The following is a 24,638-nucleotide window of genomic DNA, read 5'->3' on the forward strand; positions in this document are numbered from 1 at the left end:
TTGGAAATGAGTGATCTATGCTCAGCCCTTCTTCAGTTCTCACCAGTTACCAAACAGGCAGCTCCAGGGGCTACAACATAAGTGACATCTGAGAGATTTAAATTAGTGGTGGATTTGTCCTTAAGTTCATAGCACATCAGGTAATTTGTGCATTGGTCTTGGCATAGGAGAACAATATATGGCATGATACAGAACAGAGCATTGCTGCCTATACACCAGTATTGGGAATTGCGCCTTGCACAAAATTTAATTTGCTTGGCACAAAACGTCGGGGGGCAGGTTTTACATCAGTGAGGCATAAGTGTGTTACTACATCTTAAAACAAGCGCCTGCACCTCTCCTTTTCACTTTCCTTGTAAATGAGCAAAACTATATCTTCTTTGGGAAGTTTCATCCCCACCTCCTCCACTATGGTCTAGATTTTAGGTATCCACCCTGTTGGGTGTAAATCTAGCAAAGATTGAATCCCCCTGGAATAGAGGAATCCCAGATTGTAACATAGGTTCCAAGTCCATAATGCTAAAGCTGCAACATAGCACCACATTTATTAGGTAGTCCTCACTTTTTATAAAGGAAAATGTTAGAAGAACTCATAACAAATGCAAGCTGAAAATCATTAATTTTTCCCATGTGGAAGCACTAGCCATTCCTGGCTAAAAATCTGACACTCTGAAGGTGAAATTTTTTATTTTATTTTATTTTATTTTATTTTATTTTATTTTATTTTATTTTATTTTATTTTATTTTTTTACTTGCTGCGTGAATACTTTCCCTCCCTCCTCCATAAGGTGAAATGCCATAGAAATGGTGAGATCCTACAGTGTTACAGACCTTTCTGAAAAGAGATGGGGTCAGTGGCTGGCCCCTATCAGGAAAAATGATGATGTTCTGTAGCGGATGGTCTGCGCAGACCTTGTGGGGGGATTTTATCACACCCAACTCCTCTCTGAATGAGGCCCAAACAAGAAAGCACGCATGATTTTATCAGCGTTCCTGAACTGCTCGAGCCAGTCTAAAACTTAAGTGGGTTTAAGCTTGTCCCACGTAAATGATAGAATTGGAACAGTAGTAGTGTTACTAACAAATCCACTAGGATGGTAAGTTATGTTTGTTTGGGTTTTTTTGCTTGTTTGTTTGTTTTAATCAATAACTTTTTATCCTTACTTTGCATGCTTGGGGAGGCAAAGGGAGGAGGAGGAAGAAGATATGTCAGATTTTAAGTGTTACTTATCTTTTCTGAAATCCAGGTCTACAGCATCAGGACAAGAGCAAGGATACTTCTTGGTTTTGAAGTCCAGATATAACTTAAGACCAGCTAGAGCTGGAGTCAGCACAACTTGGCAGGTGACATAACCATCGCTGGCTCCTTCTGCATGGGGCAAAGAACACATGTGAAGATGAAGAGCCAACCATTCTTGTTTTGCTATTGAGCCTTTTAATTGCAAAGCCACTTATGGGTCCCACAGTGTTGGAAAACGAACAACAGAAAAACAAACTTGCTTTTCTTTCTTTCCTCATCTGAGCCTGCTGCAGCTGGGCAACCTAACTCCTTTCTGCTCCTTTAACAGTGTTTTGTTTTGTTCAGCTTGATATTTTTATGAACAGTTTCAACTGTCAGGAAGAAGACTCCCCTGACTGCAGTGCGCCTCCTTCAGGAATACATTATTTTGTAGCTCTTTGTGCATCTATTTTTGTAGAAATACAGAAAGTTTGGTTAAGGATTGATGGGCTATTTTAGGATGGCATATTTTTTTAAAAAAAATTGTAAAAATTGTTAAGTTCTGTTTAAAGAACTTGCTCTCAGAGAAGCACTGGCAAAAATGTATAAAATGCTATTTTTAGATGTCTGTGATGTGTTTGTGCATTTTGTTTTTGTTTTGTTTTATTACCTCAAATATCTATCTTTCCCTTCTTTTTAAAGAGCAAAACCTTCCTTGTTTCCATATTGCTAGATCTTGATGTTTTCGTCCTTTTGTTCTAGCTTAAGCAAGTATAATTCGCGCCTAAAGTTTCAGCCAAATATTTTTGCTGCTGGTGTTAGATTCTAGTAAGGGTGTTTTTGTTCTTGTTTCTAAAGATGGCTTTGTGCTGTGCTGTCAGAAACTTGCAAATACCTTTAGCATGGATCAAAGCCTAGGGTTGCAGGAACTGCATTTCCAACCCATCCAGTCTTTCTAAATGGACCAAATACTTTCATGGATTTAAATCAGACCTGAGTTTGGACCTCATCTGTGATCCATGGAAGCTGACGAATGCAGTTGCCTCTGAGTTGCACTTCAGGCTCTCATAGTAATCATAATTACCAGCATATTCTCACTTCAACTCATGAGGAAAGACTTTCAGCTAAGCTATTTTGAGGGTTTTAATGTGTAACATGAATGTTTAGGAAAGAAATGTCACTTTCATAAAAATGCATGACTTGCAGAAACAAAATGTTTTCAACTGGCCTGATCTGTCTGCTGAGCACCTCATGGGAAATGCTGAAACATTCAGCTGCTGTTGAATGCTTCAAAATCTGGTTGTCTAACCTAAGGTTTGCTGAGGGCCTTATGGACCCCAGCTACTGTTTTTGAATTTTTTAAGAAGTTGCACATATTCAGCATGCACAAAAGCTAGGCTTTGTCACTCTCAGGGTAAGAATCTGAGCTAGGAAGTGACATGGCCACGTCTAGTCAGAGCACAGTGCAAGGTGTATGAGGAGCCCCTCATTTCTGGCCTAGGTCTTGTGTTTGACTTGCTTACTAATTACTTTAGTTGAATCCAAGTACATGATCCAATCCTGAATAAAGGCTGCAAGATTGCCCTCAATATCCCCACTCTTGCGGTGGCAGTGTCCAGCCTTAGCAACTCCAGAGAGTGACTATGTGCTTAGCTGGGATCAAGCACAGGATCAGGGTTGCCGAATCCTGGCTATTGCTTGGAAATGTTGCCTTTCTGCTTTGTATACCTTCAGTGAATGAATACACTTGGGATCCCTTTGCAACATTTCCCAAGGCTCTCAGAACGTATTATATTTCTGTTACCATTGTTTTCAGGCATTCCTGTCAAAAAGACAAACCACCTACATGGAAACGAAGACCTAAGCATATGACTGATATAAGAAACAGTATAATTTTAAGGCAGCGAGTATTGTGAATGTAGGTTTGTCAGGTGGACACCACATGGATGTGTGTGTGAAAGGGGAGGGGGAGTGTTGGGATGTGCCTGACAGTCTGAAATTCAGGCCTTCCTTCCCTTGTACTGCTTTTTCTCTCCAAGCTTTTGAACCTGATCCTATGAGGTGTTGAGTTCTCCCTTGACGTAAGAGAGAGCTTGACATGCTGGCATTGTGGGCAGTAGGATTATATCACAGTTTGATAAAACCTTTAAGTGCGTACCTTACTTATGTGAGGTTTCAGACAGTGTTAAAATGCTGAATTGACTACTCTTACAGATTACTTAAAAATTATAGGGTTATAGTTTCTATGTTGGGATGCTGAATTAAATGTTATTCTCCCCCTTTCCCACCTCTTATCTTTATAGTCTATCAATAATTCTTCCTTTTATTGAGTTTCACTCTCGTGAGATTTCTATATGTTATTGCTGTTCTGGTGGAGCTAGCTCCTCAGCTGGTCAATGAATTAGTAACAGACTGGGAAAGCTGCATAGAAAGGAAGGTATCAAAAGCCTCCATGACTTGTTTATTTATCAGGGCAGTATCATTCAGGAAGTATGAGTTCCTGAGGTAAATTAAAAATTAGGAATTCTTACAGTATTAGAGATACTGAGGAAAAAAGAAATCCAAGCATTTTCTTTTTTTTTCTCCCAGTCTTGGTAAAGTTGGAAGGCAAAGAGGCAACATTTCACAAGGGAAATAATGAGGAAAGTTGTAATTTAGCTTTTTGAACAGCAGAGTTGGAGAATTTAGGGCAGAAGAGAACAAAGTATACAAAAGTATGTGTTTTTGAGATGTAATATGTTTGACTTCCTGAAACATTAAAGTTAATGTATAAGAAGAGCAGTCACTTCACTGCCTATCTCTTAGCAAGTTCAAATGGTGAAGGATCTCCTATTCCCTGTATTTGTCAAAGAGGATTGGGACAGGAACAGTCAAGCCTGGAGTTTGCATTGGAATTCCTTTCTTGACTATTTTATTGAGTTTATGGGTAGAGGACACGGATATGTGGTGAATCTGTTGCCTCTTTCCTCAGGGACTGCTGTTATGTGCTCAGTTTCCCTGGCTGAACTTGTGAATGTTCTTACAGAACTTGTGTTACTCTACAGGCTCTAGGAGACAAGTGCCAATAAAAACCTGCTATCGTCTGTAGCTGTTCACACGCCAGTTGGCCAGCTTTGGAATACAAATAGGTTCAGTTATTTTTCCTCAGTAACAAACAGTCCCCTGTACTAACAACTGAGTGGAAAGTAAATGCCTGAGTGCATAGCAGTAGCCCTGCTTCTATTCTCTGATTTGAAGGATGGGAAAGAAAAAAAATTCTTCTCTGTGACAAGTTTTTAAGTTAAATTGAGCAGATTTGCTTCTCTCTCACACATGTGCCTGTACACGCACATTTACACACAGAAACGTGCTTATGAGAAGCAGATGCTATGCTAATACTGCTCTTGAAAGAAGAGAGGAGCACTTGCTTGTGATGTTGCACTTAAGGCACATTGATGGCAGTGAGAAAGAAAAGGGAATACTAAAGCTGCTCACGCTTCCACAGGTAGGATAAAGGGCCCTTAAAATCAGGTTGCAGGCAAGTTATGTGTCTTAATGTGTTACTAAGGGAGTTTCATTTTTTTGTGTGTGTGTGGTGGATTCTGATGCTGTCCCAAGAAAGTGAATGATTCATTTTCTGAGGTCTTATAAAAACACAATATACTCTGCCACTATTTTTGGGAGAACATAGGGAAACTATTGTTTTATTTCAAGAAAACCTAAACATTAAAGTCTTTACAGTTACCCAGGATTTTATTTTGTTCCTAGTAATGATGAGAAATCTGCTCTCAGTTTTTGTGTCTTGTTCACTTGAAGGCAGGGGATGTTCAACCTGACGACCAGATTTTAGAAAGCAGATACGCATTTTGTTTGAGCTGGGGCATTTCCATCCTAACAAGATGATGCAATAGTACAGCTACTAACCACCCAGCAGATTTTATTTCTGGAGAGCTGAATAAGCTATGCTTGATGGCAGTAAAATGCACTTTGTTATGATTCTTCTCTTCATGAGACACACAAATTAGCTCATCAGCTTTTCTGATGCCTCTTTTGTAGTGTGAAGTTGTCAGTGAATGTCAAGATTCTCTTAATATTCTGTTTCTCCTGCCTTGAAACATGCTTTTGAGGATTAATTTCCATCACAGCTTTCAGAGAGACAGGTTGCACACCTCTCGAGAGCAGAGATTGTATGAGGGGAGTGTTATGTTTTCCCCACCATGCTTATGATCACTTACCTTGGCATGCACCCATCCTTTCTGTTAACAGTCTGTCATGTATGTCTTTCTCTTCTTCTCCCACATTTCAATATGTATATGTATATATTTATATACATATATATATCTATATGCACACACATGTATATATACCTAGTTCCCTCTTCCCTCCATTCTACCCTTATGCTTCAAATGCATATTCTTTGGAAATAAAGCAAATGACATCACTAAATCTCATCTGACTGAAAACAAAACAAAACAAAACAAAACAAACAAACAAAAAAATGTAGGCATTTTATTGCATTCTCTGTAACCTCAGGAGTTAATGGAATTTTTCCATACTTAAAATAATAATAATAATAAAATTTAAAAAAGGAAAAAAAAAAAAAAGAGAGAGAGAGAGAGAGAGAGAAAAGAGAGAGAAGACAACCCCTTTCCCCAAAACTCAATCTTTCAAAAGTCCTGATTTGTTGTATGTGTGGAGATGACCATGGAGTCAACAGAGTTATGCAGAGAGGGACAATATGTTGCCTTTCAGTAGACAAACGTATCTTGTTGAATATAATTATTTTAATTAATTTCAGGTACAATATTTTTCTCCATATCAATGGACCAGCAACTTACGTTTCTTTCAAGCAGTTCAGAATTACATATATACATATATATTTTAAACTTGACTTCCTGGCTCTAATATGTCTGCCTTTGAGCTTTTAAAGGGTAGTTGGATGATAAATATTGTTTGTGTGTGGATTTTTTAAAAAGTCAATGCATGTTTATCAGAGCTGAAATCTCATGTAGAGCAGGGTGGTATTTAAAAATAAATACTGCTTTTACATATTAACCCTGTGGGCACAATCTGACAGCTATGATGCAGGAAAAGTTCCCTTTAAAGACTAAAGGACTCTTGCCTGAGCAAGTTCAGGAGAGGTCTTCTTGCAAAGGTTGAGCTGGTAGTGCTGTGAGCAGAACTGATCTTCTCCAGCATTGTATGTAGATTGTTGGGCAGATGCTGCACAACACATTAAAATTAGACTGTGCTTACAAGTTTACACTCATACCCTCTTATGGGGTGAACTAATTGCCAAAGGGAATTAAAGATATCTCTGGAAACCTTTGTTTTAGCAGCCATTGGTCAGCACAGTGCCCATAATCCTCTGGCTGTTCTTTTTCTTTGGTCTCCATGACACCATGGTGGGACCTGTGACAGCTTGTTTGGAGTTTCCTCTGAACTACAGGATGTTTTTAGCTCCCAATAAACTTAGTTTAGGGATGGAGGTGATTAAAACATCACAGTTTTTATGCACTCACACAAAGGCAAAAGCCTTCAAGATAGATCAGCTGTATATCATTGACAGTGGTGTTTTGCGTACAGAAGCCCTACTCCTCCTTTCTTCCCTCACAGTCTGTTGAAGTCTTTGATGGCATTAAGATCACTGGGACCAGCTATGAATGCCTAAACTGCAGTCCATTGTTGGGTGGAACAGAGTGGAGGCTCAGGGTCTGGTCCAGCATTGGTTGACACCTATTGGAATCCACACTGATACCAGCAAGCTTGGGCTCAGGTAATTGGTACATATATACAACCAATGTTCATAGCAGTTGCGGTTTACAGTAATCTAGTAAAGTATCTGCAGAACTATGCTGCACTTTCCCTGCTAGCTGTTTGTAGTTATCATTTAAAACCATCAGCCAAGTCAAGGTCCCTCTCCTTCCCTGGTTGATTCCCAATCCTGCTTCCCTCAAAACCTCCATTGAACATTTTGTCCTTTTCATCAAAAGTGGTGGGAGACTTTGTATGAAGAAAAGTGTCAGTGTTTTAATTACTGAATAAATAATTTAATGTGAAGCTTATTGTTTTATTTTTAATGTAGTATTTTCAGTTTGGTCTGTATTTCTCAACAATTAGCTAATGCTTTCTTTTTATTCTTACACAACTGAAGAACTCATAAATCTCTTTGTAAATTACAGCATCCTGAGTTTCTATTTTTTTTTTCATGAGATTATTTTCCACAGCTAAGAGTTTGTCTCCTGTTGAAAACGTTGTAGAACAATTGTCCTAAACTGATTCTCTCCTGAAATAGGACAGAGTGAAAGGCGAGCATCTGCAGGATTTCTAAAAAGGCTCTTGCATGAAGCTTTCTCATTAGATAGATCTGTTGCTTTTGCTGCAATGTCTTGTCTTGTTTTGTTTTGTTTTGTTTTGTTTTCATTTCAAGTTGCTCTAGAATGAGCAGCTATTTTAAAATCAGATCTAGTAAGATGGTATACCTGGTAGACCTGATGATTCTTGCTATAAGAGCTTTTTAATCTTATAATTTTGTTACAGTTTTGATGCTCATCAAGTAGAAGTTTTCCGTAAAAGTTTTTTTTTTTTTTAAATCACAAATTGATTTTTTTTTTATGACAAAGTTCAGTAATTCCCATTAAGGAAGTGACTATGCCCTTGCTAAAATTATTTTACAACTGTTTAATTGAGTGATGTTTGCATGTCTGTGTTCTGGATTGAGGGGTGAAGGTTTGCTATGTTGGTCACAGATATATCATTTACTGTTCCAGCAGCAGGGGAGGGGAAACTTCCAAACTTTGGCCAAGCACAGAGCTTTTGAAAAATTGCCACTTGCACGCAATCAGCAGGGAGCTGTTAAGAGTTTAGTTGCTAAATTCTGTTAAGATCCTGACCATATGGGCTATACTGTATCAGAGCAGGATCAGTAGATGAGCAGGAATTTCCCCATATGTCTTGCTCCAGGACTTATTTCCAGGGCTGGACAGTGAGCAGAGAGTTTTGTGAGCAGAGTGCTTTGCTCTTTTTGCATGAAAAGAATCATCCTTTTCTTTCTTGGGCCATGAGTAAGAGGCATAGAGAGCTGCCAGCCAGAAATGTAAGGAAAGGAAGACCAGGGAAGGGGAAATTTGCATTCAGACCTTCCTGTAGGAGAGAATGCAGTTGGGAACTACTGGGAGATAAATAGTCTGCAGGGATGATGGAGGTGAGGATGGGATAAGGACCATTGCAAAATAAGCAAATGATGCCTAACAATTACTTGGCTTGTACATGAAAGAAATAGAAAGGACGTGACAGCCATCAAAAAATACCAGAGCAGTGTGAGGACTTAGAAATTTGATACAAACTAAGTGTCGAGAAAAAGCAGGGATAAACATTGCAGGAAACTTCTTTCTTTGAAGTGAGCTATGTACACTGTGGTTTAGTCTGTGAGGAAAGATCTGGGAGAGCCCTATTGCTCTAAGACAATCACAAATAGCCTCAGTGAAGTAAACGTGTTTTAGGCAGTAACAGTGCGGTTAGACTGGGGGATGAGTGAGCTGATGTGCTTTTTCTCCTCTTAGTAACATCTTACTCTACTACTCTCACCAGAGTAGAGCTCCAGCTGCCTTGCCCCATGCCTTGGTTTTCAAATACTCATAGGTGTTATTTCTGTATGTACTCAATGCACCACGAAACAAGAGGGGAAACAGTGATGCTCCAGAGGAAGAATTGTTTTGTGACTGATTTTATTCAATCTGAACCACAGCCTCCATTCATGTAAATCAGTGCCACTCAGTTGCATTTACTGACCTCACGTCCATCAAGAATCTCATCACTTCCATCCAGATAACTCTTATTTTGGGTTTTATTTATTGCCAACTGGGTTCCTGCCTGATGCCAGGGGGAAGCACTTCACTTAGTGTCAGGAGGGAGCTGGATAACCTCAGCAATGCTCAGCCTGGCTGGCATGAGGGAATCAGTGTGGAAAATGTGAGGAGTGAGGCTGGCATCTGCCACAATGGTGGGGGAGGTTGCCAGGGCTAACATCAACCCTCTACATCAACTCCCAGCACAGTGGGGCCAGTCATCCTAGCAGTACCTCAGGCTCTGAGGGGTTATGCTGCCTGCATGACGTGGGAGGCCGGGTGGGGACCAAGACATCTGGTGAGAATTCCTCATGGCTGAGCTGTGTGTCAGGCTGGGATGCCAATTAATTTAGCTGATTTCTTTTTTGGGGTTGTTGGGAAAAAGACTGGGGCCGGATCCTGCAGTCTTCCAGTAACCGTCTATCTTTCAGAACATCACTTTTGCTTTCTTTCAAGATGAGCAAGAAATGATATTAAAAAACAAAACAAACAGCACAATCACCACCAGGAACTACACCAATGTCTTTGCCTTGACAATAACTGTACATCTGCAGTGGTTTATCACTGAGGGAAAATGAGCGGGTAATAAAGATTTGATGTTGGCCGTTGCATGCACAGAGGTATTGCAGGCTTTGAAAATGATTTGTTACGTGAATGCTCATAGTAGCACTACAGTTCAAAGAGATGTGGTTTGTTTTTCATGCCCATTTAGTTATGAATAACACCAGCTCTAATTTCCTCCTCCCACCAGCAAGCAGAGTCCTACATTGGAAGCCAAATATAGCAACAAAGATTTCTGTATCTGGCCAAAACCAAAAAATCTGTTCCCTTTTAAGAATAGCACTCTCTTCTTCACTGGTGGAAATAGATAAAGAGAAAACTCAACTTTCAGGAACTTTCTCAGTGGGAAAATCCCTAGTCTCTTTCAAATGTCCTTTTTAAGAGTAAGAACTTATTTTTTGGTATCTTTGTAGAAGTCAGTGAGGAAGACTTCTGTAGAGGTCTATCAGTAAAGCAGTTTTGGAGAGGCAGTGTGGATAAATATTCCTTGCTGGCTGGTACGTTTTTTCAATCCTGTTTTGTCTGTCTTCTGATAAATAAATGACAAATGGAAACTCCACAAGCTTCACAATCACTCCTACTTTTTCTTCACTCTTTTCCTTTCGGTTTGCTTTTGTGGAGAAGTTAATTCCTTCTCCTTCTCTCTGACAGACAGATTTCTGCTCTATATAATAAGTAAGGCGGTGTCCTTTTCAACCCAAGCCATTCTGTGTGTTTGTCTTTAGGAGGCTACCCACCCTTTTTGAGCTTGAGCAGTTTTGTTGTTGATGTTGTTGTTGTTGTTGTTTTTACTTCTGTGCACCATCTGAAGAAGGATATTCAGTGTTTCCTTCGAATGTTTTATTTCCATTCCAACCTACCCCTACCACCCACCTGCAGGCAACCATCATGAGAAAAATATCCCATTCTCTAATCTACCAGCTGTTCTTGCTGTAGAAACATTGCCTCATTCATCTTCAGACTGGCCTTTGCTATAGAGTGAACGCTTTAGGAGTATAGAGTTAGGTCTTCCTTCTTTGGAAATGTGAGATTTGCTGTTGTTGACTTCGGTAGAAGCAGGGTTTTACTCCTTGTGCATCTTAAAATCGATGCAGGGAAGTGTCATGCAGTGAATATGTTTGTACTGGATCTGTTCTGCCAGTCTCGTTACTGATGGAGTTTTAGATAAACGTAGGGATGTTTGGAAATACTTTGTGTATATAAATATGTAAAATATGCAAAACAAAGCTAACAGCTGTGGGGTGTATTCATTGCTCACGTGAGGAGGATTTGTGTAATGTTTTTTCCATCATCCCCTCTTTATTTAAGCATCTGCATCTGTTCCAAGATAATCACATCTCTGGGATTCCCACTGGGCAAGGAGGGAGGAGGCTGGCTGTGTCTGTGTGATACCATAAAGACTGCCTGAACTCCTGCAAATAACCTCATACTTCATTGTGAAGACTCCTTTCCACAAAGTGTGGGAGCATATGTCCTGAAGGCAGCATGCAGCAGTTACTGCAATAGAGGTGGGACATACTATGGGCCTGAATGAACTTGGCCACTCAAGAGTGGTAATGCAAGGCAGAACACATGGCACAGAATGTTTGTAGCCATCCTTGAGTACTTTGTAATGAGCCTGACAAAAGCATTAGTCACCGCTGTATGAGTCTTAATTTCCTGAACTGAATCTGTTGCTTAGGAAAGGGTGACAGCTCTGCAGCCTCAAGTCCTTTATTTAGCCAGAGGGAGCCGAGGCCTACGTATGCAAGAGATCCTGCTGAAGGCTTTGAGAGCGCTGCAGTAGGAAGAGAGTAACCCAGAACAAGCTCAGTCCATAGCATCAGTAGACTCTTCACATTTATTCATTTTTTTATACTGTATGTTTCTTTTTAGATATCCTTTCAGAGAGGGTAATTCATCCTCTATGCACAGTGAGGCTCTGCTTTGCTTCTGAATGCATTAGTACCACAGAACGCTCTGTGTGACTTAGCCACCTATTGTTTTTAATGACTTTTTCCATCCTCATCCTTGCTCTTGTTCTCTATTTCCACTTCTTCAAGAGCAGGCTTTCAAACTCCAGGCTGCCTGGTGATGTGAGTATTCAGGCTCTGTATCACACAATTAACATCTGAGTGCACAGTGAGTTTAACTGTCTGTAAGCCTGGGCTCATGGATTTTAGAGGACGCAAAACAAATGCAAGCTCTATTTGTTTGCTTGGTTGTCCCAATCACAGCAAATGGAAATGCTTGGCATGAGCTGCAGCCCTGAGTAATGAACAAAGTGGAAGTGGAACATCATTCAGAAGAAGTCCAGAAGACATCCTGGCTCTCAGAAAAAGATGTGTTTATTCTAGCAAAGGAAACAGCGTAGTGCATTCTCCAGAGATTTATTACTTTTTATCCTCCATGTTCCCAGTTAACCTATGTATCCCAAATACATAATCTACGAGAACCTAAGCACGGTTCTGGTTACTCCAGGTCCTTTTGCCTTGCTGATGACATTTTTGTGTGGGTAGGCTTGAAGAGATTTTCTTACTTCCAGAACTTTCTCACTCCAGGTGCAGCATTCCCCTTCAAATCTTTACATAATGTACAGACTTTCCTGAAAAGGTTTCAAGGGCATTTTACTTCCCAGGAAAAAAACACAATGATAAATATAATGATCTGCTTCCTTAGAATGGAACTGACCTTTATACATGTAGTTTTAAGCATTTGGGAAACATTTTTTTTTAAATAGGATTTATTATGTGACTGGCACCTCATTAGACTTTCCAGAACAAAACCATTTATTCATGATCCTACCATCATCAGTTATCTTCATTAGATAGATAGATAGACAGACAGACAGATAAATAGATATATAGATATATTTATGAGATCATAGAAACACAGAATGATAGAATGGCTTATGTTGGAAGGGACCTTAAATACCATCAAGCTCTGACACACTGCTGTGAGCAGGGTGCCACCCACCAGATCAGGGCTGCCCAGGATGCCATCCAAACCAGCCTTGAACACCTCCAGGGATGGGACATCCACAGCTTCTCTGGGCACAGAGATTAGAAACCTCATCCCGGTCTTACTTCTGTACTAATGCAAAAAAACCCACTACCAACAAAAACCCAACTTAATGGAGACAAGACTCAAGCAATCTATAGCATTTTATATCTTTGTGTTATATTTTTTCTAGTTTAAAATGTGACAGGTTCATTACCTCTTGTTTCTTCAACTCTTGTCTCACATGACATCTCCTAGAGATTCTACCACCCATTTTCCCTATCAGTAAGTGGAAATTGCTGCCAGCCTGGATGGTACAGCAAAGTCTTTAAGGCAACTGTTAAACACTGTTACTTAAAAAGAAAGAAAGAATATTTTGTGGCTCATATATTGTGTGGTTTGTTTTTTCTTTCTTTTTCCCCCCCGTGTTTTATATGATGGAGAAGTTGTTGCTTTTTCTTTAAAACTAGATGCAAAATGACAAGAACAATACATGGGCTGAACCAGACCCTGAACTTCTTGCTGTCCTCACCACTGTAATGCCTATTTGTTGTCTTAAAAGGATGGCATTTCATTCCTCACTCCAAACATAATAAGTGAAAAGTAGTTTCTTTCAGTTGCTTTGTGTTCATGATACTCTGCAGTATGTGCAGTTGTCATCAAATCTGGACAATACCGAAACAATTTCAGTATATGTTTAGCTGCAATAGCTGCTGTTCTTCCTGAACAAACTCATCATTCAGAGTTTGTGCTTATAAAACAGTGTTTGCAATGTGACAGTTTGGTAATAAACAGGGAATTATGTTAATCTTATTATTTTGATTTGAAATATTGTGAAGCATGGAGGAAGACTGAAACTGAGTAACAAGATGTAAACCTCAAGCTGCAAATTTGGTCCGTCAGTAATGATTCCCTTCTAGTATTTCAGGTTGTATTTCAGTGTTTCTTAACAAAAGTTCTCCTTTGTAGAGGGAAAAAAAAAATCTGTTATCCATGACATACATTGCTGATTATTTTTCATGTGGCTTTTTGCTGATTTTAAGAGGTCTGAGAGGAAGAACAGAGAACACAGATCAACCAGTATCAGAATCTCCAGTTATCCCATGAACAGCTTCATTGTGAGATCTCTTCTGCAAATCTCAGACCTGTTAAATTCTCAATATGAAATAAGCAATCATTATAATTTCATCTTAGCTGGAACACTATTTCTCTCTCTCTTTCTTTTTCTTTTCTTTTTTTTTTTTTTTTTTTTTTCCCCTTTTGATGGGTTAGATTTAAGCCATCTGCAGGCAGATGGAAAGGAAAAGTGGAATTATTGTTTTCATCAAAAATTTTTGCAGCTGTCAGGGTGTGTTTGACACAAGCCTCATGGCTGAAAACAAAGACAGGACATTTTGTCCCGGCTGGATATCAGAGAGGATAAGAACTCTTCATGGCTAGCTCTTGGAGAACTTGGGGCTAAATGAGATAAACAAGAACATTACTTAGCCATACACTAAGTAATACACCACTTTCCAGAGGGAATTATTCACTGAATTATGTACTGCTTTTGCTGAGTCCCTATCAGTGAGACCCTATCAGTTTTGGCATGAGATGGTAACTCTCTCTAAATTAAAGTCACAATTTATCATACAAACCACTGTTTGGTGAATGGCATACCGCATGACAGAAACTGAAACCATCAATTCCAGTACCTGCCATTACATATTGCTTTTATAATCCAAATAATTTATGGCCCCATCATTATTAACTGCAGACATTGAGAAAGGGATTAGAGGAGCTTTCTAAGAGGGACACCATGAGGTATGACTCAAACCCTCCCAGTGTGGACTAGAAGATTACTTCACTACTTTTTGTCTAAACACTGCTGGCTCCTAGGCCATACCAGCATTACTTCTTGTGAAATCAGGCCTTTCTGAAGGATCACGAAGGTCTACATGAAAACCAGATCCATTACTGGAGCTCGTCTTCAAGGAGCATAGACAAGTTTCCAACTGGGCTACAGAGCTGATCTTCTTGCATACTTGTAGGTGTCTTTGCATGTAGGAGTGAGACTCTTCATTGGCAATGCGATGTTTCTCACCACAAAGCCCATCTGATATAATTTCTTTACCATTTGATGGAAGAATTTGCTTTCATTTTGTGTGTGTGTGTGTTTTTTTTTTTTTTAACTACTTGAATATCATAAAGGATGTAAAAGGTTGGGAGGGCTGTAGGGATGTAAAGGGGTGTAAAGGTTGGAGGCCGTCTGGGGCAAAGTGATCACGAGATGCTAGATTTCTCTATCCTTGTTGAACCACAGAGGGGAGTCAGCAGAACTGCCACCTGGGACTTCCGGAGGGCAGACTTCAACCTCTTTAGGACCACAGTTGACAGGGTCCCTTGGGAGGTAGTTTTGGAGAGTGTGAGAGCCCAGAAAGGCTGGGAATATTTTAAGGAAATTGTTTTAAAGGTGCAGGACCTGACCATCCCCATGTCATGGAAGACGAGCCAATGGGCAAGGAGGCTGGGCTGACTGAACAGAGACCTTTGGCTGGATCTCAAGAACAAAAGGAAAGTTTATGGTCTCTGGAAGAGTGGGCAAGCTACTTATGAGGATTAGAGGTATGTAGTGGAGCTGTGCAGGGAGAAAATTAGAAAAGCCAAAGCACAACTAGAACTGAATTTGGCCACTAAAGCAAAGGAAAACAGTAAATGCTTTTATAAACACATTAACAGCAAAAGGAAAGCTAGGGAGAATCTCCATCCCTTGTTGGATGCCAAGGGCAACTTGGTCACCAAGGATAGGGATAAGGCTGAGGTACTTAATGCCTTCTTTGCCTCAGTCTTTAATAATAAGACTTGTTACTCCCTGGGAACACAGCCCCCTGCGCTGGTAGATAGGGATGGGGAACAGAATAAGCCCTTCATGATCCATGACAAGATAGTTTTGGACCTGCTGCGAAAGCTGGATGCTTACAAGTCCATGAGGCCGGATGAATTGCACCCTAGAGTGCTGAGGGAGTTGGCAGATGTGGTTGCCAGGCCACTCTCCATCATTTTTCGGCAGTCCTGGCTAACCGGGGATATCCCAGTGGACTGGAAACTGGCAAATGTGACGTCCATCTTCAAAAAGGGCTGGAAAGATGATCCTGGTAGCTACAGGCCTACCAGTCTCACCTTGGTGTCCGGGAAGGTTATGGAACGGATAATCTTGGGAACCATCATGGACCAATTAAAGGTCAACCAGGGGATCAGGCCCAGTGAGCATGGGTTTACAAATGGTAGATCCTGCCTGACAAACATGATTTCATTCTATGACAAGATGACCCGCTTAGTGGATGAGGGTAAGGCTGTCGATGTGGTCTACCTGGACTCCGGTAAGGCCTTTGACACTGTCCCTCATAACATCCTCATAGAGAAGCTGGCTGCCCATGGTTTGGATGGGCGTATGCTCCGCTGGGTGAAACACTGGCTGGATGGCTGGGCCCAAAGAGTTGTGGTCAATGGAGTTAAATCCAGTTAGCAGCTGGTCACGAGCAGTGCCCCCCAGGGCTCCGTACTGGGGCTGCTTCTATTTAACATCTTTATTAATGATCTTGATGAGGGGATTGAGTGCACCCTCAGTAAGTTTGCAGACGACACCAAGCTGAGAGGGAGTGTTGATCTGCCAGAGGGGAGAAGGGCACTACAGAGGGACCTGGATAGACTGGATCGATGGGCCAAGGCAAACTGTATGAGTTTCAATAGGCCCAAGTATCAGGTCCCGCATTTTGGTCACAACAACCCCAGGCAACCCTACAGGCTTGGAGAGGTGTGGATGGAAAGCTTCCTGATGGAAAAAGACCTTGGCGTACTGATGTACAGTTGGCTGAATATGAGCCAGCAGTGTGCCCAGGTGGCCAAGAAGGCCAATGGCATCCTAGCTTGTATCAGGAATGGTGTGGTGAGCAGGTCTAGGGAAGTCATCCTGCCCCTGTACTTGGCATTGGTGAGGCCTCACCTTGAGTACTGTGTTCAGTTTTGGGCACCTCAGTACAAGAAGGACATGGAGGCACTGGAGCAGGTCCAGAGAAGGGCAACGAGGCTAGTGAAGGGCTTGGAAAATCAGCCCTATGAGGAGAGGCTGAGGGAGCTGGGGCTGTTTAGTCTGGGGAAGCGGAGGCTGAGGGGAGACCTTGTTACTCTCTTCCAGTACCTGAAAGGTGTTGACAGTGAGAGCGGGGTAGGTTACTTCTCACTGGTGACAGATGACAAGACGAGTGGAAATCGCCTCAAGTTGCACCAAGATAAGTTTAGGCTGGACATTAGGAAACACTTCTTTACAGAAAGGGTGGTTAAACACTGGAATAGGCTCCCCAGGGAGGTGGTTGAGTCACTGTCTCTGGACGTGTTTAAGAGCTGTTTGGATGTGGTGCTCAGAGTTGTTAGAGTTAGGGTACTATGGTTAGGCTGTGGTTGGACTTGATGATCTGTGAGGTCCTTTCCAACCTGAGTAATTCTATGATTCTATGATTGTATTCATGTCATTAACATGAGCTAAGATAGTTAACATCAAAATTTTGTCCTTTTCATGATGAGTCTTGGGAGTGATAATCCTATGGAGTCATCATGAGATCTATTTTTTTTGCTCTGAACTGACCACCGTGTATAATCTCAATCTTCCAGTGCTGACATGTCTTGCTGGTAATTATTCATGTTGTATTTTTCCCCCAAATACTCTGTCTGAATACATCTTCAGGCAAAATGTGCTTGAACTAAGCTAGAACTAAGAGAATAAGACATTCAGGAACTATGGGCTATTATCTGTCATTAAGTCATCTGAACTCTCGTAGTGCGCAAATTTTGAGTCGCACTTTCGTTATTCTGTGGTTACTGACTGTGCTGAAGAATAGAAACAATTTTTGAAACAGTTCATCATCTAGTTCAGAAGATGCTGCTTCACACTGATCTTGGATCAAGGTAAGATGGGATCATGCTGCTACAGTTGTAATTTGGCTAGCTTGAAGGGGAGGAAAGCCCTGAAGAGGTTCCAATTCCTTTTTTCACTCATTTTTGGAGACCAGAATTTCAAATTCAACAAGAAAACCAGAAAATCAGAAAGCTATTGGAAACATCTCCACAGGGATCCCTAGAAAGGAAGGTCACACAGAGTAGATGCCAAGTCCTATTCATGCCACTCATTAATCCAGCAACTGTACTGCTGTTGGAAATAGTTGCGAAGTTCTAATGCATCAAAACTGACTTACACAAAGAGAATATTTTCTACTATTTCTGCACTTGATATACAGTGCTTTGACATGTATGATGTAAAACCTTAGCAAGAGGATGTAATGGGCCATGTTCCCAACCAGGTATTTTGCAGCTATTTACACCTGCACAAAGTGGGTGTGAAGTGTTCCCATTCAGAACTGATGATGGCCATTTGCACCCACTTAGCAGGGCTGTAAAGGACCGTGGAAGTGACCAGAAAAGGGAAAACCAGGCCCAACATCCGGGTGGAGCCAGAAGCCAGACCAGGGGACAAGTCAGGAGTGCCATTGCTCTGTGCCTGTTTTCTGTGAGCAGTTCTCACAGAAGGAAAAAAGTTCCTGTGAAGGAAAAAAGCAGCAAATGATGTATGCTTGTTCATTTTTACTTATAGCTATCTTTGTAAATGGGAAAGAGATGATACTAAATACCATGAAGGGGCTAAGGCTGCCCTGCTCTCCCAGAGCCATCCATATTCATGCAGTTTGCTGCTATCTGAGGGTGTAAAAGATCTGTTGCTGTATGCCAGATCTAGGTGCAGGTCCCTCACTCGCTTGGGTCTCTGAGGTGGTGGTGCATCTGAAGCAATCCCTGTACCTCTTTTTGAAGTAGGACTATAACAAGCTTAAATAACAAGAGAACTTTATTTGGAACTACGAAAGGTAATGGTATTGGAGATGATAAACGCATTACAGAGCTCTGAATTAATCCATCCAAAAGCAGTTAATAAAGAAAGTACTGTGGGATACAAATGCAACCCATAGTTACTGCAAACAGCTCTTAGCCTCTGTCTCTTGGGAAAAATACACAGATTTATGTGGCTCCTGCAAATGGCCAGGTGTAGAAGTGTGCAGTTCTATGCTCAGTCTTTGTGGCTCTACTCCTTGACCATATTTATCTAGCTCCATACTGCTGCCCCAGCTGTACTCTCTAACGTGAGAATGATAAAACAGATAATAGCTTTTCCCACTGTCTGCAAGCTGCATTAGTGGGGGAAATACTGACACATTTTCAAAAGATTTTTAGCGAAAAGATCTTTCAATGTATTCTTTCTTTGCTATTAAAGAAGTGTTCTAATACCAACATGTTATCCAAAAGCAGCATCACCATTGATGGTGATTGTTTTTGTGCATCAGAGACCTGCAGCTGTTGTTCTTTCTCACTACACAGTTGAATGTGACACTGCTATGAAAACAATAGTAATCTAAGGCCTTGGGGGAAACACTGATTAAAAAATCACAGTATGATGGGTGTTTCTCCATTTCTGTTGTTGCCCATGACTGGATGAATGTCTTATTTTGTGTATTCCAATGCAAACTAAAATAGCTTAGCTAACTAATCAAAGGTCCAGGTAATAGTGTAGAAATTTCAGCTGGGTAGAGCGTATCATAAAATCATATCATAGAACCATAGAATGGCCTGGGTTGAAAAGGACACCAAAGATCATCTAGTTTCAACTCTCCTGCCATGGGCAGGGTCGCCAGCCACTAGACCAGGCTGACCAGAGCCACTTCCAGCCTGGGATATCATTAGCCAAGTAGAAGAAGTGTTAAGGTGCTTTGCCACATTTCATCACCTCCCTTCTGACAAAGATGAAAACTCAGGTAGATCATCCCTAATTAACCACTAAGGCTTTGCATTGCTTGTATGGGTTGCTCTAGAGCACTGAAATCAGTGAAGCGAGTGCTATTGATCTGAGTGGATGCTGTATTTTCACTACTTCTGTTCCTAGAATTGAGGAAGTAATTTTTTTTCCTCAGTAAACACTTTGCAACTACTTGTTTAATAGAGCTTACAGGAGATGTCTGAGATTTTAAGTAGGAAGAAGTGTAGAGGCACTGCATATTATTATTGTCATCCTACATTCTGTGCTTAGAGGTATGGTCATTAGTTACATATGTGGCTTTAGTCTCCTTACTGAGGGAATCACGCAGTTTTCTGTATTTGTGTGTTTTTTTTCCTCAGCTCCTCTGGGAAGTTTCTAGTGAAGTCTGCACTTGAACTGAGCTCTTCAGTGGGTGCACCCTTTTTATCGGGTTGGATGCACAATAACAGGTGTGCTTCAGAGAGCGGATCTGGGAGCACCAAGTCTCCTTGAGTAAAATTGTTTTGCTATTCATTTCACTAAGGTCCTAGGGTTTTGTTTGTTTGCTTTTTCTATATTTGTTCTTGCGAACTGTTCGAATCATATTGTGAACAATACGTGCGTTCAGTTCTTTATGTTGGTACAAACTGCCTTCTGCATGCAATCGTAGCTGAGAGGAGCCGGGAGGACAGGGAGGTCCCCCTGCTGTCGGCAGGCAGGTGACTGCAGACTGCACGCAGTGTTGCTGTGCCCCCGTGAAACAAATATCTCCCTGGAAAAAGTTGTAACGGGAAAGGCCGATAACATTAATTATGAAGATGGGAGTTTTAAACCAAACAGCAAATTGAAATCCTGAGACAGATTGTTCAGAATTTAGCTATGTCGACTTCTGTGTAGATGGCTGTAATTGTAATCACTGGGCATGTACGTTTTACATTTAGAGACAATTATTAAACAGTATTGTTAACTACAAGCTAATTTCCCCTAAAGCAGCTTATGCTTGAAGCTTCTGTGATTTAAATGTGAGATGACCCTATTATTATTTTATTCAATTGATATTGGCTGAGACTAATTAAGTTTTAATTAGAGAACCATTACCGGAACAATTCTAATTAGTATTAAGGGTGGAAACGTTTTCAGTGATACTGAACTGTTAAGTGAGAAGTAACTGTATGAACCACTTTGAAAGCAAATAACTTTGTATAGAATATACCTACAGAGGTTTGGTCTTATTATTTTTTTTTTTTTTTTGAAGTGGCAGAAAATTTAATTGTAAACCTACCCTTAAAGGCAATATGATAGGTCTGATAAACCACTTTGAAGATTCGTGTGCATTTCTTTTGTTTTCATGGTGCACTATTAAAGAAGGCTACTTCTATCTCTCATAACAGAGAAGCTAAAATTGAGCTAATTTTTCTCAGTTATGCAAGCAAGATCTCATTCACAGCAGGGTAATTTTCCGCAGCTGTTTATGGACTGGCCATGAACAGCTGATCTCATCTGAAGAAGTCAAGCTGGGAAATGAGGGTAAAATGGTGTTGAGCAGGAGGTGAAATGGGTAATAGTGTAACTTACTGTGAAATTGGCCATTCAAGAATGCTGTGTGTTTTACCTCTGCCTTCTTTTTCCAGTGCTGTTTGGTTTGCTTTTCACTTTTTTGTTTTAACGTGATAGTTTAATCACTGTAGAATTAATACATCAATGCTATTATAACCACCTTGTGATCTCAGATGTGACCCTTAAAAGAATTACAGAATGGTTGGGGTTGGAAGGGACCTCAAAGTCCACCCAACCTCAACCCCCAGCCAGCTCAGGCTGCCCAGGGTTCATCCAACCTGGTCTTGAATGTATCCTGGAATGGGACATCCACATCTTCTCTGGGAAGCTGTGCCAGTGCCTCACTGCCCTCTGAGTGAAGAATTTCTTCCTAACCTCTAATCTAAATCTCCCCTCTTTTAGTTTAAAGCCATCCTCCCTTGTCATATCAGTGTCAGGCCATGTAAAATTTGAAGCTGCTATGGCTTATAAGCTCCCTTCAACTACTAGAATGCTCCTTGACAAGCTTTAAGATTCCAGAAAAGATTTCTAAATTCCTATTATAAAATCAGGAATACCCATTAGAGCAGTTTCAAGGATACATCCTCCAATATTGTTACTAGGTTGTTAAAAATACATTCCAAACTGTAAATAATTTAATATCATGTGCCTGTTTTGTATTTCTGTGACTCCAGTCAGTGAATGTCATCCATCACTACAGTTGAAGAAATAAGTATATGAATTTTGGTGACAAAGGAAATACAACGAGGATAAATGGAGCAACTGAATGTCTATTCAATACTAAAAGCCAGTGGGCAAATGAATCAGTTGTATTACCAATTTGACTGTTTCAGCTTCTACAGGCATATTGTAAATTGTAGCAAGTACACAGAATGTTATCTTCATCTTTCTTGTATTAAAAGTACTGACAACTGCTTTGTATGCCTTGAAAAGGACATTACTATCAATTCTCATTACAAGACATTCAAGGATGCATTCTTGTGTTTAAACAAAATGGAGAAAGAAATCCAGTGGAATGTGAAATCAGTAACACGTTAGCAGGCAGAAAATGTTAGCAGAAAAATTTTATCGAACAGATTGGTGCACCTACTTCTATAAGGGAAAGGACCTGAATATGAATTATAATACGCTTGTAGTGTATTCATATTTTTTTTTCCATGCTCAGTTCATCATCTAAACCTAGGGCAATTATACAGCTAATATGCTGTTTTAAATGCCATAAATGTACAGCTAAATGATTGCATTTATGCACGGGCCTTTGGCTGAACTTCTTACTTTTAACGAAGGTAGAGATAAACTGCAAAGCAAACAAGCAGCCACGCAGCCAATAAAATGAACATCCCCTATCAGCATGTATGTTTGTAAGTGTTAAATTAAAATAAATCCTTTGGATACAGACCCAAAACAACTCTTGTGCTGTGTGTGAACACAGAAGTGGTTCTTGCTTGAACCACCTCACTTTGAAGTTACAGACATACAACATCAGAAACAACCCTTCCTCTGGCTGTGTAGCTGTCAATGAGCATTGCTTCTGGATGCAGGGATATGGAAATAAAAAAAAAATGCCTGTACAAAGCTGGCATTCTTCAACTTTGAACTTAACTAACTATGCAGGTCTTGTCTGTGGAAAAGCGTTGTCTGTGCAATCTCTAAACAGAGTAATAAATTGCCAGATTTTGTGGGGTGAATTCAAACCAGCAACGAACCTGAAAACATTGGAAAAGCTTTATCTATTCTCACCTGACTGAGATTTAAATTCACATGCTATGTTTATACAATGGAAATATGGTTCTATTTTAAATGAGAACAAAATAATACTGAAAAAAACAAGGTAGAGATGCTATAGTAGCAAAAGATATGCAGCACAGCCAAAAAAAAAAAAAAAAAAAAAAAAACACTTATTTATTTTACTACAGAAAAAAAAAATAGGCCAAATCCAATTGCATGGAAGTGAGAGAAAAGATTCCCATTAACCTCTGTACAGCTGGATGAAACCTTCAATTAGTGTCACTAATTTTCTTGGTGGATCATGTTGTAGATCTCTTCCTGTATGTCGTTAAGCTTTTTCAGCTGTGTACTGTTTTTTTATGTAACATTGATGGTGCCCAGCATTTTGTCTCATTATTTCTTTTTTTATTTTTATTTAATTGTATTGTAAGTATAGGAGATGTCACTGATTCCAAGGATAAAGGAATGTAACAACAGTGGATGAGCTTGGATCTGTGCCTTGAAAACCTGTTCTCAGAATGCTGTGGGAATTAGTCAGATCCTTTTGTGCAAATGTACATAGAGCTACTGAGTCTGGATTGGTTCCGAACTTCTGGAAATCAGAATATCTTCATTTATTATCAGGAATTCATGCTAAGATTTGTAATATGATCTTAAGTGTATAAAAAAGCCAAGGGGTATAACTGAAAAAAAAAAAAACAGAAAGGAATTGCTGGCTGACAAACGGATCTTTAATTTTTGTTTATACACCATGAATGCAGCCTGAAAAATGTTGGTCTGTCTAGAGGGGTCTAGATTCCTTATAGAAAAAAAAAGGTAATTAATGACAAAAATAAGTTTATGTCACATCACTGAGCTGCCATTAGCTTTTATAAGTTACTTCCTTTTTTTGGGGTCCAATTGGTGGCCTGTTGGGAGCGCTGAACACTGAGCTGTCAAAGCAATCCCCCCCCTTTTTTTTTGTTTTCTTTTTTTTTTCTTCCTATTTTTTACTTTCTCATCACATTCCAATATAATTAGAAAGATGATTACAGTAACACAGTACCATCTGTTTGAAGCTTAATACTATTTAAGTATTACCATCCCTTTATTTAAAGGTACTGAGACATATGGGAATCATAAGCCATTTCTCTCTCTCCTTGCTCTGCTAAACTAGACGTTTGTATTCAGATGCCAAGCCTGTGTTTGAAGAAAGGGGGAAAAGAAATAATATTTCTAAAATAACCTGTAATAGCTCCAGCTCATCTGTCCCACTCATGCAAGTCCAATTCCCTTCTTTCTCCAGTTCTTTGCTGACATTATTTCTCTGGGCACAGAAAAGCGACAACAATGCAGAAAGAGATTGGTGCAGCTTTCACAGCCCTAAACCTCAGTTAATGGCAATAAAAAGAATAATAACTGTAATAAAAATTTTCTTGGACTGCTGTTTTTCTTGAGAAATTCCTCGAGGCAGCAGATGTATTCTTTCTAGCCAGGGCTGCACCACTGCCCAGGCAGCTACTGGAACTAATTTCTCTCCCAGGATTCAGATTTTCTGCAGCAAAAGTTGCTGTCTATTTTCAGATAGATGCATATTTTCTCACTTCTCCTGTATTGTTTTAAAAGGAAAGCTTATATAAAAAACCAAAAACACCAGAAAGGAAAATACAGCAGTAAGTAATTTAAAGATATCAAAACATTATAGCCAAACTGACACTGTGCAATATTACTCATAAATCTGCAGAGTTATTCCGGGGATTAAACTGACCACAGAGCTTACATTCCTTGTTGTTCAGAGCTAGCTTTCTGTCAAAGCACTTTAAGACTTTGGCATCTTTTGCTTTCATGTAACCAGGATTTGGGTCCTATAGCTTTATCCCCTCCACTCAGAGCTATGTTCAGTAAAATCCCTGGGCTTTGCTTTCGGTGTTTATGGTGGGTAGGAGGAATGTGCAGAGGAAAGCGTGAAGGAAGA

General features: G+C 40.2%; 1 protein-coding gene across 11 annotated transcripts in view; it reads left to right on the forward strand.

Moving 5' to 3' along the window:
• Nucleotides 1-24,638, forward strand: part of VGLL3 (vestigial like family member 3) — a 95,621-nt gene that overhangs the window by 18,701 nt on the left and 52,282 nt on the right. For 7 of the 11 annotated variants that reach the window (XR_005841967.2, XR_005841965.2, XR_005841966.2 and 4 more), the window contains one exon: nucleotides 1,248-7,382. The exons of 1 other annotated variant lie outside the window; for it this stretch is intronic. Coding sequence is in view for 7 of the 10 variants with exons in the window: in XM_416671.8 (XP_416671.3) it covers nucleotides 1,248-1,291 (44 nt within the window). In the remaining 3 variants the exon portion in view is untranslated. Of the gene's footprint in view, nucleotides 1-1,247; nucleotides 7,383-15,037; nucleotides 15,196-24,638 lie in introns of those variants that run through there. 3 more of the 11 variants (XM_046902102.1, XM_040653276.2, XM_046902115.1) reach the window with 1 other exon arrangement.

This window comes from Gallus gallus, chromosome 1 (assembly GCF_016699485.2).
Source record: "Gallus gallus isolate bGalGal1 chromosome 1, bGalGal1.mat.broiler.GRCg7b, whole genome shotgun sequence".
Taxonomy (NCBI): Eukaryota; Metazoa; Chordata; class Aves; order Galliformes; family Phasianidae; genus Gallus; species Gallus gallus.